General features: G+C 52.0%; 1 protein-coding gene across 3 annotated transcripts in view; it reads right to left on the reverse strand.

Moving 5' to 3' along the window:
* The window catches only part of DPYD (dihydropyrimidine dehydrogenase), a 304,605-nt gene that overhangs the window by 52,535 nt on the left and 237,207 nt on the right, over nt 1-14,863 (reverse strand). For 2 of the 3 annotated variants that reach the window (XM_084865337.1, XM_084865336.1), the window contains 2 exons: nt 12,515-12,583; nt 9,065-9,148 (listed from right to left, as the gene is read on the reverse strand). In XM_084865337.1, the coding sequence (XP_084721463.1) occupies nt 9,065-9,148; nt 12,515-12,583 (153 nt within the window). Of the gene's footprint in view, nt 1-3,058; nt 5,747-9,064; nt 9,149-12,514; nt 12,584-14,863 lie in introns of those variants that run through there. The other variant, XM_084865338.1, reaches the window with a different exon arrangement.

The raw sequence follows: 14,863 nt of genomic DNA on the forward strand, positions 1-14,863 counted from the left end.
CTATTATTTTAAAAAATAATTTCAGTCACTTTTTACTTGCTTTCTATTTTTAGAGAGAGAGAGGGAGAGAGAGAGAGACATCACTGAGAGAGTGAAACATGGATCAGCTGCTTCCTGCACCCCCCTACTGTGGGTCAAACCCGAAACCCGGGCACAGGCCCTGACCAGGAATGGAGCCAGCAACCTCTCCGTGCACGGGACATGGACCAGCCGAGCCGCCGGGCCGGGCACATTCCGTCATGGGACCTGCCGTTTACCCCGAACACGTGTGGACTGAGACACGGGAATCAGCTTTGGTGGAAACAGCCCCAACGAGACAAAGGCGAGAGTGAAAACACGTGTGAGAGCAAAACCTCCCTTCCCCTGGAGGCGATGTTTAGAACTGTGTTCTGTGGGTTCTGGAAGACGGGGGGCCAGCGCCTCTGAGGCTCTGAGGCCCGAGAAGGGACCAGGCTTCACCCGCAGTGCGAGCGGGTGGGGTGAGCGAAGGTCTCAGCGGGTGTGATGGTGACACCTCAGGCGCCGGCTCTGCGCTGCCTCAGGCGCTGCAAAGGCCCCGGGCGGCCCTGACACCCTCTCCTGCCCCCCCTCCCCCCCCACACCACAGACACCGGGAGTGACTCGAACCCAGCTCCGTGTCTGGGCGCACTGGCCTCTCCCGCCGGCACCCTCAGAGCCCGCCTGCTCAGGGAAGGGGCCACCCGCTCACTCCACAGAACCAGGCACCCACAGCCTTCCGGTTTTCATATGTATGTATGTATGTATGCATGTATGCATGTATGCGTGTATGTGTGTATGCAGTTTATTTCAGAGAGGGAGAGAAAGGGAGAGAGAGATAGAAACATCCATGATGAGAGAACATCATGGATCGGCTGCCTCCTGCACACCCCACACTGGGGATGGAGTCTACAGCCCGGGCCTGTGCCCTGACGGGGAACCGAACCCTGACCTCCTGGTTCCTAAGTCGATGCTCAGCCTCTGAGCCGCACCGGCTGGGCCCTCCGGTTTCCTGCGGCTCAGGAGGGCCTCCGCCGGACGTGTGCCGGGTGGGGAAACCCCACAGTTTGGAAGCCAGGAGCAATCCGCACCTGCTCCCTGGGCTCAGGGACGCGGGGAAGAAAGGCAGGCCGCGCAGGCAGCTCCCACGAAGGAAGAACTGACGAATGAGGTCGCGGAGAATGCTAACGTCAGTGTAATGAGTATTCTCAGGGAGGTGCAATTAGAAAATAAAAATAATAATTAATTGAATGGGCAGTGACGATTTTCCGAGTACTAAACTCAAGCAGAGGGATTGAAAAGCTGAGCAGCCATGCTGAGAACTGAATTAAAGGTCCGGATAATGCCATGCGAGGGGAGAGGAAAAGAAAGAAAATGAGCAATAACGTAAGAGGTGTAGAGAAGAGGAGCTCCTGATGGGGGGAAATGACCAGGGAATTAGAGAGAGAACCGAGGAAATAACAGAGTCAGAGCTCCCTGAGCCGGAGAAAGGCTTCTGACAAAACGGCTCAGTCGGACACGGGCGGGATTAATTCCGCAGGAAGCCACACACCCGGACATCATCAGGGCAGGCGCCTGACCTTCACGCTAAAGGAAGACGCCCCGCCCTGGCTGTGAGCGAAGGACTGAGCCAGGGACCCTCACACCAGCGGCTGACACTCCCACGTGAAGGAAAAGCACATGCTGTGCACCATCCCAGGGCTCAAAACCCTGCCACCAGGGCCTGGCGTCTCATCTGGAGGAAATCGGAGGAAGCCACCCTCACAGAGCTTCCGCCGGCAGCCAGCCCTCCTCTCCCGGCAGAGGAGGAGAATGACAGCACAGTGAACAGTGTGGATGCCACTCGCGTTAAGCTGGAGGGTGATAACTCTCTCTAACCAAGACTTGGAATGTGAGTTACAAGCTAAGACTCTTAAAAATCAAACATGCATATAATTACACATCTGAATAAGTAAATATATGTGTCTAATAAAAACCTGCAAGTAAAATTTTCAGCGATGCAGAAAACCCCAGGAATTGTGGAGGGAAGAAAACAGGAAGGAGCCTAAACGCCCCATGAGTAGAGGGAGAAGGGGCTCAGGCACAAACTTGGGGGGGGTGTGTCCCAGATGGGCCATCACCAGTAATGAACTTGACATACTGATCGAGCGATGCCGCTGAACAGATCACTGACCAGAACAAGAATTCCCTATCGAGTGAGAGAGACCCAGGGGAAATCTGCAACGAAGCGCACACACAGGGAGCGCAAAGGCAGCCATGATTCATCACATGGACCCGTCACCACTATGCACTGAAGAGGCGGAGCTTCTTATAAAAATATCCAGATTGGGTTAAAAATTAAGCCAAGTCGCCAAAACGAAAAGAAGTAAGTGCAGGAATGGCACTATGCCGTCAGGAGTGAAAACCCAGACCCAAATCAGGAATGTGGAGAGGAGGGACATTCCGGCACGGCAAAGGCTCCCAGGACCGCGGGCGCAGGCCGCTCAGCACACAGCCGCGCGGGCGGGCCAAGCGCAGCAGGACGCTGCGGCTCTGTGGATCCAACGGGGACGTGTATGGAAACGCAGTGACGGGAGAGAGGAATGCCTCTCGGCTGGATTTGGACCAGTCTGCCGGGAAATTCAGCAAGGAGGTGACCCTGAGGAGGACGTACCTCACCAGCGTGTCTTTGGGGTCCCTGTGGAAGCAGGAGGCCCCTAGCACATATCTCGCGCGCCCTGGTAGAACGCTGGTTCGGTTCAGCCGGTTCTTGGACCTGACTCCAAGCCTCCTCACTCCTCACGCCCTGCTGAGTCAGGGGAGAGTGCGGACAAGGGCTGGTGCTGGCAGGAGAGGCAACAGGGTGAGCGACAGGGAAACCGGGGCCACGAGTGGGGAGGGTGCGAGGCCTCAGCCCTGGTCCCCACTCTCCCCTGACATTCCTGGAGTTGGGCCTCACTGGTCTTAAGCTGGTCTGTCTTCCTTGTATGTTTTCTCTGTAAGAATATCACAGTCACCAAATCCAAGGTTCTCTTTCTCTCTCTCCCTCCTTCCCTCTGTCCCTCCCTCCCTCTCTATCTCTAGGTTCAGGCATGTATACTGGATTCATACAAACACCTTCCTTCACTTGTGTTGAATTACAAAGACCCCAAACCAACGCAGACGTCCTCGGAGTTATATCCACACGCACGCCCTGACACACTAGACTTTTCTCACGAACCCTTCTTCTCCACCCCCCGAGAGAGTGATTTAAGGAAAAGGCCGGGGTCTCAGGCTCACTCAGGAACCCGTGGAGGTGTCCCACGCCTAAACGCGTTCACGGAACTCAAACCACAGGACGAGAGATGACCCCTTTGCTCCAGCTTCGCTGCCCCACACTGGGGACCTCAGGCTGAGCGGGAGCCCGAGGGGCATCTGCACACAGACGCCGGCCGGGGCCGCAAACCGGGGCTTTGTTTCCTCATGGCCTCACTCACCGCGCCGCCTTTTCCCACGGGCCCCGTCTGGAAGCTCTCACGCTCGCTGGAGGACATAAAGTTAAAAACGAAAAAAAAAAAAAGGCCCAGAAGAAATGGACTATGTTCCTCTTCAGTGAGGTTACTTCTGGCAGGTATCTCTCTCTCTCTCTCTCTCTCTCTCTCTCTCTTTCTCTCTCTCTCTCTCTCACACACACACACACATAAATTTTTTTAATTAAAAAATTTTTTTAAGTCCCAGAGTTCTTAAACGTTCAGAAATGCTACGTCTGAAAAATTGTCTTATAAAACTATAAGCTGAGAAAAACTAGTCCCTGTGCATAAGGCTACTTAAGCAGCTGATCTTGTCTCTGACCCTCTTTTTAATCTCCTGTGTTCCTGCAGCATTGAATTTTTCTAGTTTCCACTTCCAAGAACAGCTAATTTAATTTTTCAGAGGTGGCAGGAATGGCCTTTCGGCGAGTAGGGGTTTTTCATGCGGAGCCTTCAGAGGATGGGAGACCTGCTATTAATTTACGGGGACATCGCCCAGCTTCCCGCCTTGGGAGGGAGCACCGAGACTTCCTCTTGGCTTCACACTCTTCCGGGCTGAGCAGGAGAGCTCGGCTCCCGCAGGAATTCATCAATGTCCAGACGCTTCCGGCCGCGGTGGGCTCCGTGGTGGCCAGCGTGCTTATCAGAGTCACGCATGGGAACGTAAGACTAACATCCCTTCATTTGCATCCGCTCAGCGTCCATGGAAATGAGGACGCCGAGGACGAGGTCAGGAGGAGCCCTTGGAGCGGACGCTGACGGATGAGTCTGAGGACGATTTGCGTGGGGACAGATAAGCCGGCTGCCGGGCTGGGCCAGCTCCGTGGGCTTGGAGTTGTTTTTATTCCCAGCTGTTTGCAGCTTCTGTCCTGGCAGCTCACAGAGGGCCGATCATCTGTCCCCTATCCCTCACTGTCACCACGCGAAGAAGGCTGGTTCCGTTTATTTTCACGGCAGAGCCCCCTTTTTGAGTCTGAGGGAGTCTGCTCCCTGGCTGTGGTCCACTCCAGTTTCAGGTATTTTTTTTTTTTAATTTTTATTTTTTTACTCTTTCTACTTTTTATTTTGCTAAATTTCTATTTCTTTACTAGAGGCCCAGTGCATAAAATGCGTGCACCCTGGGGGTCCCTTAGCCCAGCCTACACCCTCTTGCAGCTGGACAACCTTAGCGCCGCTGTGGAGGCTAAGGGACCCACCATCGCTGCTGCGCTGGCCAGCCACGAGCCCTCACTGGGAACCTGCCCCTGGTGGCCAATGCATGTCATAGCGACCAGTCGTTCTGCTGTTCGGTCGATTTGCATATTAGCCTTTTATTATATAGGATTTGTTTTTATTGACTTTATTATTTTAAAATGTTTTCATAAAATCTATGAGGGTTGCTAGAGCAAAGGAATGTGAGGGGCAGGGGACAAAGTGGGCCTGATGTATGGTGATGGGAGAGGATGTGACTTTGGTGGGCACAGACCTTGGATCACAGAAATCCACACCTGAAATCTATAGGGTCCCATGGGCCACTGTTACTCCAATCGTTTAGGTATTTTTAAAACACACACGATTAAAACAGACAAAACAAAATCAATAAGACCTTCTAAAAACCTGTTGTCAAGGTTTTCTGAGCTTCGTGTGTGTGTGTGTGTGTGTGTGTGTGTGTGTGTGTGTGTGATTGCCTCCGCTGTCATCTATGAACCCAGACAGGCCCTCTTTGTCTGAATGTGACAGATCAGTTAGGACTGTGGCAACCACCATTTACAGCTATTGATTTCAACGTGACATTAAAGGCCCCAAATTCAGCCATTATTCTCTCCAATTGTCACAAACAAAGGTTAATAGCCGCTGAGCGGGGGCTGAGGGGATCAGGTGAAGAGTGCCAGCTGCAATGAGCACTCTGCCTCCTCCGAGCCACAGGCCAGGCGAGGTCTGTGACCCGCCTCCCTCCTGGCTCCCAGGGAACTGCCAGTTTTCAAAAGGCGCCTCTCTCCCAAAAGTAATACTTGAAACACAGAAAAGAGAAACGGAGTTTCCTAAGAAATCATGTCATGTAGCGTAATTAATAATTTAGAGCTGATGTCTCCGTGCGGGGAGTAAAGGCGTTTTGCTCCATGCAGCACAGCAATGTTTCTCCGAACGGTGCAGGGGCCTGGGGCAGGGCTGACCGGCTTTCCAGCCTTCAGTTCCCACCCGGCTGCAGCTGGAGGGAGGCGGGAGCCTCATGGCGCCCATGAGAAACGGAGAGGCCAGCACAGAACTTCGCTAACACGGGCCTGCGGAGGGGCAGTGGCGTCTCTCTGGGCAGGGGCAGGAGAAAACCCTCTTCTGTGATCAGCCGGCAGGAAGTGGCGGCAGGAGCGCCCACATCCGCACAAGCAATGGCAAGGTCCAAGGGCGCAGGTGCTTCTGTTCGCATCACGATGTCCACCCGCTCACCCTCCTGGTAAATTACATCTTACGGACCGTGTCCTCTATGAAATTTTCAACAAGAATCTTATTTATAAAATGACCCCAATAATGTGAATTATTATTGATGAACATTGCATTGTTAAATATTTATAGAGTGCTATCAAACTATACTTATTAGATAAAAACTAGCTGTTTTTGGACTACTTCATAGGAAGGAACCCTAGATCGAGCCACTGAGTTTAGGGTAATTTATCATTGATCATTATTTCCAAGAGAAATTAATGAGCCTCTGCCCCAAAGTCCACTTGTACACGCTGTAACCACACTCCAAGGAAATGAGGCAACCTTTCCAGCTAAACCTGGTTTGTGCTTTAAAGCCACAGACCAACCTCTGGGCCTGCGTGAAGGCCCTGGAACAGTCTAATAATATGACGGTGGGGAAATTATTTTATTTTCTGTGGGTGAAATTCAGTATTTTTATTTTTAAAAAATTCTTTGTTTAAAGTATTACATATAGTGTTACATATGTCTCCTCCCCCCACTGACCTCTCCCTGGCCACCCCCACCCCCAGCACATGCCCTCACCCCCCTAGTGTCTGTGTCCAGCGGTTATGCTTATAGGCGTGCATACAAGTCCTTTGGCTGGTCCCTTGCACTCAAACAGAAAAATCTACTTTAAAACCTGACTTACTGAGGTAGTTATATTTAAAAACACACAAGAATTAACTATAGTTCCTAGATAGACAACTGTATAAAATAAGAAGTAAAATTTCCAGAGTGCCTAACCGCTATGGGCCATGATTAGCATTCTGTCCACTGCCCATCCCTATGTTTATACAGGCATATCTATATACATCCATATGTGATCATTTAACGAAACCCCATGGCTTGCTTTGTGCTCACTCTGTCTCTCTCCGCATATATATTTACATTTACCTGTTGTTTGTTTATGTGTTATACAGACATGATAAACGTTTTAAACATTTCGCCTCTGCTCGTGGTTTGTAGGAAAGTGTTTATATCCAGTCCGTATCTTGTCTGTGTACTCTGGTCATGGTATCTTTTGAGATCACTCTTTTCTCTTAAAATCTGTGCCTTTTCTACCTGTTTAAGGAAGAGTTCCATATCACGAGATCAATCACATGGACGAAAAAATTGCTTTTTAAATGTCTGCAGTAAAGCCTATGACATGTAGGTCTTTAATGACTCGCAGCTGATCGTTGGGTATAGCTAACAATTGTCAAGGACCATTTAGCTAATAGTTCATTTTTGTCCTGGTTGGCAAGGACGGCTCATGTAAATCAAGTTTCCATACGTGTCTGAGTCTTTTTAGGAGTTCTCTACTCTGTATGCCCAGCACAATGAAGACTAGATATGCAAATAGCAAGGATCCATCCTGTTTCATCTCTGATCTTTAATAAAAATGCTCACCACATTTCAACATTAGGTTTTGCTTTTTGCTGCAGTTAGTTTGTAACCATGTTTAATCACGTTAAGAAAATTCCTTCCTATTTAGTTTTCTAAGATTAAAAAAAATTGATATTGAATTTTATCAACATTTTTTTCCTATACTATTAAGATGACCATAATTCCCCTCCCCCTTTTACCTGTTTAAGTGATTATTTATGTTAATTGAATGTTGGGGAGGGGTTAAACCAACCTTGCCTTACTGTGACGAGTCCCACAGGGTCATGCCATGTGCATGCTGATACCTTGTGGATGCAGAATATTGACAGTTTGGTCTTTTGTATCGATGCTCATGAGATCCAGCCACGGTTTCCTTTCTCACACTGACCCTTCAACGTCAAGACTATGCCTGCCCCGTACAATGAGCACGGGCCATTTTTCAATGCCAGTTTGGAAGGTCAGCTTCTTCCTGTCACTGAAGACCAGCCACAGTGTGTGCTGGCCAGTCTAGAGTTAAAGTGGAAATCATGAGTCTTTTTTGACTAATTAGGATTCAAACAGCTCACGCTGGCTTGTGCAATGTATTCATGGATGTTAAGAAGGCATTGTCACAATTAAGGTTTTTGAAAAAAAGAAAATCCTTTCCAAGAGGATGTTTTCCATCGACAAACAGGCAAAATTAAATGCCCGATTAACACACATAATGTCCTCTTTAATAATTCTCAGCACCCTGCTAATTCTGCTAATACTGGTGCGCTGTCTACAATTCTTTCCTTTGTTTCATGTGCTGAATAATTCAATTAGAAGTCTGACAAAGCAATAACAAGGGATTAAATGTGGTCGAATTGTAATTCGAAGTAAAAACATAAGCTCTCGGGGAGTATTTACTGACTATCCTACAAAACCCTTTCAAGGCTGTGAGGTGGCTGGCGTCTCCAAAACAAACAGTAACTGCTTAGCCAGCTCATCCTGCTTCCTCCCTCATCTGTACCCAGTTCCAGCGAACGAGGAAACGAAAACGGGTAAAACTACACGAAGCTCTTGCCCAGTAGACCCCCGGGGAGGGCAGTGAGACCCTCTGTGTGGCCTCCATGGGGGACAGCGCCGCCGCCGCCCCCGGTGCGGTGGGACACCTGGCCGCACCTGAGCCGAGGACAGCGGAGGGCGCGGAGGCTGGCCCACCCCGGCCCAGAACGCCGGCTTTCTCTGGGAACAGGACTGCTCCAGGCGATGGATGGCGGTGACGAAGCCCTGCCCTCCGTCAGCGCTGGCTCTAGCATCAGAGACGGGACCACAGGCGCTTTCACGGAAAAACGCATCGCAGTGGCGGGCGGGCGGGCAGAGGGAGAGAGGACAGACGGCGCGGTGGCTGTGGGTCCCCAGCAGGTCCATTCTGTGCCCAGCAGAGCCAGGGGAGGGAGAGGCAGCGAGGGAGTCACCGCTCCTCACATGCAGGTCACACACAGACCGGGGAGACCGGGCGTCATGTGAGGCCGCTTTACGGGGAAGCCGAGCCGGCTGGGCGCTTTGCACACCATTTGGTGTGAGATTCCCCCCTGTCAGGCCCTGACGGGAGCTTGGCCCCAGTAAACCTCACCCCTGCTCAAGCCCAGGCCCTTCCCTCCTCCCCCCCAACCCCCTGCTCTCATCACCGCTCAGCGGCGCAGACCTGGTGGTCTCTGGTCTCTGCCGTCTGACTCCCGCGGCAGCCCTTGCCCCTGGCCCCGGGCCCGCAGACAGACAGACAGACAGACGGTGACAGCGGCGCTCCTTACCTGCCCGCAGGCCAGGCCCATGCCCCTCTCGCCCATGCCGTGAGGACAGGACAGGTTCAGCTCCAGGGCGTCAGCTCCGGAGGCCTGCGGGACAGCGGGGAGGGGGGGGGGAAGGAGAGCGTTATTCCTGAGCCGACAGGGCCCCCCATAGTCACAGCACAGCCCGGGCACAGGCCGGACGGCAGCCCAGCCCGCTGCTCGCTCTGGGACGGCGGCTCGGGCGTCCGAGGTCTGGTCTGGCTCCGGGAGCGGCTGTGGCAGCGATCACGGCCGCTCACGGAGCTCCCCGAGGGCCCTGGCCGCTCCGGCCCACGGTCTGGAACGGGCACGACCCTCGGGCCAGGGTCTGTGACTGGGCGTGTCACACAGGAGAGCGATGCCCGGGCCTGGCTACGCGGAGACCCAGCGGGGGCGTCAGCCCTGTTCCCGCACCCTCCCGGCTTCTGTGCTCACAGGAACACATCTCACCCACCCAGGAAACGGGCCCGTGAGCAGCCGTGCAAAGGACGACGGAGGAGGCTGGCGGGAAGGAGCACCAGGGAAATGGGTTTTTAACCGAGTGTCAATTTCCTAGCATTTTTTAAAAAAAAAGTCCATGCTCAGAACAGGGAGTGCAGGTGCTACTGTCTTAGCTTAATCGTCAAACAGGAATCCTTCTGCTTCCTCACTGATCGGCTCAGGAGGCAGGGGTCCCTAAGAATGTGTGTGTGTGTGTGGGGGGGGGGTCCTGGGACTCCTGGGGAGTCTCTGTGAAAACCTCTAAAATAAGCAAATGCTTTTCTAACAGCTTACTAGAGCAATGTGAGGGATGGGAGATGAGGTAAGTGATTCAAGTTTTCCGTTCTTCCACCTCACTTCTAGAATTTTCCAGATGCTAAAAAAAAAGTATATATACGTATATATTTCAGAGAGGAAGGAAGAGGGGGAGAGAGAGAAACATCAATGACGAGAGAGAATCCTCCTGCATCACACTGGGGAGCGAGCCCGAAACCCTGGGCTGTGCCCTGACCGGGAATGGAACCACGACCTCCTGGTTCCGAGGTTAATACTCAGCCACTGAGCCACGCCGGCCAGGCTGCAATTTTGTTTGAAATAAGCTCAGCCAGAAACCACACCTGTAACAAGTCTATTGAGCCAGGTGCCTGCTTAGGAAGCTCCTTGCTTCCCAAGTGCAGGCCCTTCTTCCTGATTGCTCAGGTTTCAGCCTGTCTTTGTAGCTGCTTTCTGAACTCTCGCCAGGACCTCACTGAGCAGGAACCCTGGTCAGCCCCCCGCACCGCCTGACTCCCGGGGAGCCCTGCCCCGGCCCCCTGCGGAGAGCTCATTGGCTCACTCGGCCTGCCTTCTAAGGGCTTCATCATGGCTTTGCTTCCCTAATTCAGGGCTAACCGCGTCCTGTTATTTGGAAATTACGTCACTTACACCAGGCCATTTTCCCCGCGGGCTCGGGAGTCATCCTGGCCATACACAACTGGCCGCACTGAGTTCACGCCCAGGTCAGCCGAGCAATGGGGGTGCTCGGGGCAGGTCAGCTGCAGAGCAGGCCCCGTCTCCAAACATGCACGTCCCGTGGAATTACAGCTTCATTAATGGACTGTGCAGTACAGCTATATGCACGATTGCTCTCTCCTTGTTATTGCTTAGTTATTTCAGCTACTTCTTATTGAACCGAAATGCAGCAATGAAGAAAAGCACGTCACTTCGACAGCATTCTGGAACACCTCAGCTTTAGGGCGCTGGCTTACACACGCACCTGACACACATTTCCTCAGTACACCGTGCGCCGACAACCAGCCAGCACAGCAACGATGGCAGGGAGCAGGCGGCCCGGCTCGGTGCGAGGCTCTGCCGTGGGATATGTCCTTCTTCCCATTTCACAGAGGATGAAACCGAGGCACAAGGAGTCTGAGTGCCCTGCTCACTGTCCCACAGCCTGGAACTGAGGGAGGGCCGTGAGGCCAGGCCTCTGCGAGCACTGGGCCCACAGCCTCACTCCCTCCCGTGAGATAACGGAGGTCACGGAGTCCGAGGCCGATGCTGGGACAGTATGTGAGGAAAACCTGACATCCTCAGCCTTCTACGCTCCAAATTAAGATCTTGCAGCCTGACCCGCATGGCTCGGTGGGTAAGCCGGTCAGCGTGTTACCGATACAAAGGCTTTTGACTCTTCAAAGTAAAGCTCGCTCATGTAAAGGCTCCCGACAGAAGGCCTGTTTTTCACGGCCGCTATTCCATGGGCGGGCGGGAAGCAGGCAGCGTGTAAAGCGATTCATCATTGTCAGCTTAACACCGGCCAGGCTCACGCCAGGCTCGGCTCCGTGGAAGATTTCACGCTCAATTAGGTAAATACACGGAGAAAATGGACCCCGCGCCCCGGCGCAGGGGCCGATTACGGATCACGTCTAATTCCAGCCCCCGAGTCCCAGAAGCAATTTCCCCGCACAGCGCCGGACGTCCGAAGAAGCGGCACACCCTCATTCCTGAACGCGATGCACAGCCATTAGTGCACAGGCGGGTCAGAGGCACTGTCCCGTCTGTCCCCGCGGCTTCCAGAAAGCCCGCTAAGCCTGCCTCCAGAATCTTTCCCCATAGTGCATAATGTTAAGTATTTTTTTTTTTTTTTTGTTTAAAACACAAATTGGACCTGGCTGCCATGGCTCAGTGGTTGAGCGTTGACCTATGAACCTGGAGGTCACGGTTCGATTTCCGGTCAAAGCACATGCTGGGGTTGGTTTCGGGTTCGATCCCCAGGAGGGGGTGTGCAGGAGCAGCTCATCCATGATTCTCTCTCATCGTTGATGTTTCTATCTCCCTCTCCCTTTCTCTCTGAAATCAATAAAGATATACAATACTAAAAGAAGTGAAGTTAAAATAAGACACAAACGTGAGCCCCTGGGGACTTGTCCACGTTTGGCAGGCGTCCCTGAAGTGACAGGAACCCTGCTCACCGGCGCCCGCTCAGGAGCCTCGGCCCCAGTTCCAGGCCTGCCTGTGGTCATACTGGGAGCGGTATTGAACAGGGCCTTTCAGATTTTAAATGCTCGAGGGTTTTGTATTCACAATGTCTTCCCTTCACTGTCACACCAGCTTGCCTGAGGGCCAGGCAAGATCCAGTGGACTCTCCAGGGTGGCATTATGTCTGATCAGGACATCCACCCTCCTGTAGGGCTGCTTTCTGTGCAGATCAGAGGAAGTGGATCCCGAGGAGGACGACTTTGGCAGCCTGTGACCTGCCGGGACCATCTTATGGGCCAGAGTCCCCTTCCCTTTCCGTCCTGATAATGGAAACGCCGGGAAACACAGGGTAATAGAAACATGTTCTTTTGTTTTGTTTTGTTTTGTTACCATTTTCCATTCAGTTTTGCTGCCACGGGGTTCGTTCCCACGGCGGCTCTTTGTTTACAGCCGAGAGAAAGAGAAGAGAGGAAATAGGAGGGAGAGGACTGTTACCTCGGCCATGCTGGCGAGCTCCATCCAGTCGCTCTTGTTGTAGCTGCACATGATGCTCGCGATGAGGACCTGCAGACAGAGGAGAGAACGGGCTCAGGCAGACTTCACACACAGGGCTCAGGGGATGACATGGGCGTGAGCTCAATGGCCAAGTACTGGATAAGACTAGCCGCGCATCCCTTGAAAGACAAACCATTAAGTAACAGCAGATTCTAAGTGGAGCAGAGGATGAGATTTGGGATTTGTGCCTTGTACCAGAGACTTCTTCATTTATCTGTTTTTAATCCTCGCCTGAGGGTATGTTTTAGAGAAAGAGAAAGGGGAAGAGGGACTGGGAAGAGGTGGAGGGTGGAGAGAGAGATATGAGAGAAACATCCATTGGTGGCCTCCTGCACACGTGCCTCCCTCCCCCCCCAGCCCCACTGGGGATCGATCCCCCAACCTGAGCATGTTTAGTAATCCATTGTTCAGTAATAGCATCGCTGACCCAGCGGAGGTTCCAGGCATGGAAAGATTATCGGTGTCCTGTGGCCGAGTTTATTCTCATCACCCGGAAACACGTGCCCCCAACCAATGACCGCTGCCCCTGAGGGCTTAGACGGGAGAAGTGTCATGGATTTGGTGACACAGAACCTCCTTTACAAGAAGGGTGTCAGGGATTCGGGGTCAGGAGTCAGCTGAGACTCAACGGCGTGCACAGGACAGGAGAAAGTGAGAGGAGCGATCCCCAAACTCTCCAAGGTCCCGGGGGCCCCTTAACCAAGACATGAGGCAGCAGACGGTGGGTGGTTGGGGCCATCCTTCCAAATGCTTAAAGGATTACAATTCTCAGCCCAATTTAGTCTTTTATAATCACACTAGAGGCCCGGTGCATGGGTTTGTGCACAGGTGTGGTCCCTCACCCTGGCCTGTGGAGATCGGGCTGAAACCGGCTCTCCAACACCCCCCAAAGGGTCCCAGATTGCAAGAGGGTAGTTCTCATGATGCACCCTGGAATCGGGCTCTCTCCTTCTGGTTCCGGGGTACATCACCCAAGAACCGCAGCTGCCAAATCACCACAGCTCAGCAGCTCCTGCACTGAGTGTCTGCCCCCTGGTGCAGTGCATGTCATAGTTACTGGTTGAATGGTCAAACGGTTGCTCAGGCCTTTATATATATATATATATATATATATATATATATATATATATATATATATATATATATATATATATAGTATATTTATTTACTCCTTACGGAGTAAATAAAATGCTTTTTTTTTTTTTTTTTTTTTTTTTTTTTTAAACTTGAATTACAAGAGAGCTTGCAGATCAGAAATTAAGGTGAAGAACATAGAATTTCCAGTGGGCTACAGGTAGGGGCCTCATCAACTTCCCATGTTCTCCAGGCCTGGGCCCTTGTGCAGGCAGTGGCGTCGGGAACTCGCTGGGAGCTGCCCGGAAACCCACCCCAGCCCGCCGGAGACAGCCTGCACTGTGAACTGGGAACGGCTGCCGAGGAGCGGCAAAGGTGAGTAGCTGTCAGTTACTGGGGAGGGCGAGATTTCAGCAAACAGCAAAATCACCGCTAACACTACCGGGGTTATATCAAAAAGGAAAAAAACCACACAGGGCAAGTGATTTTCTAAGACATTTAAACTCAGAAAATCTGTTTATTAAATATTCATTAATTGTGCAACATGCACATTTAACAGGGTCTTTGTACCCGAATACAAACGAAGTGGAAGTGAGATTGGCAGTTCTCCTGACACGTAGACACGGAAACTCAGACATGAAATGTCAAGCCCAGCCCGGCCGGTGTGGCTCAGCGGTTGAGAATCGACTTGTGAACCAGGAGGTCACGGTTCACTTCCTGGTCTGGGCACAGGCCTGGGCTGTGGGCTTAATCCCCAGTGTGGGGCTTGCAGGAGGCAGCTGATCCATGATTCTTTCTCATCAGTGATGCTTCTCTGGCTCCCTCTCCCTTCCTCTCTCTTTATAAAATCAATGTGTGTGTGTTTGTGTGTCTGTGTGTGTGTGTTCCTTCAAGCTCACACGCCCTTCAGATCTCATGTGGCCATTGCTGATTGCATGCTTGCAAAGGGGAATGTATTCTGAAAGCTGTCCTTTCATATGATGTATGATGTCCTTTATTTATTTGGAAAGCCATAAATGCCTTGCTTATCCAATTATTCCCAACATAGAAACGTCACATGAAAATGAAACAGAATGCACAGTTTCCATGAAAATCGGACGTATTTTCCACAAGCAGAGGCGGGGACACTGCTGTGGACTCTACGGTAGTCGCCGCTGTGTGTCCTCCGCCTTGGCCACTTGCAATGTACTGTTCCCCTGTTGTGTTCCCCGGGCC

The sequence above is a fragment of the Pipistrellus hanaki genome (assembly GCF_964339955.1).
Source record: "Pipistrellus hanaki genome assembly, chromosome: 18".
NCBI lineage: Eukaryota > Metazoa > Chordata > Mammalia > Chiroptera > Vespertilionidae > Pipistrellus > Pipistrellus hanaki.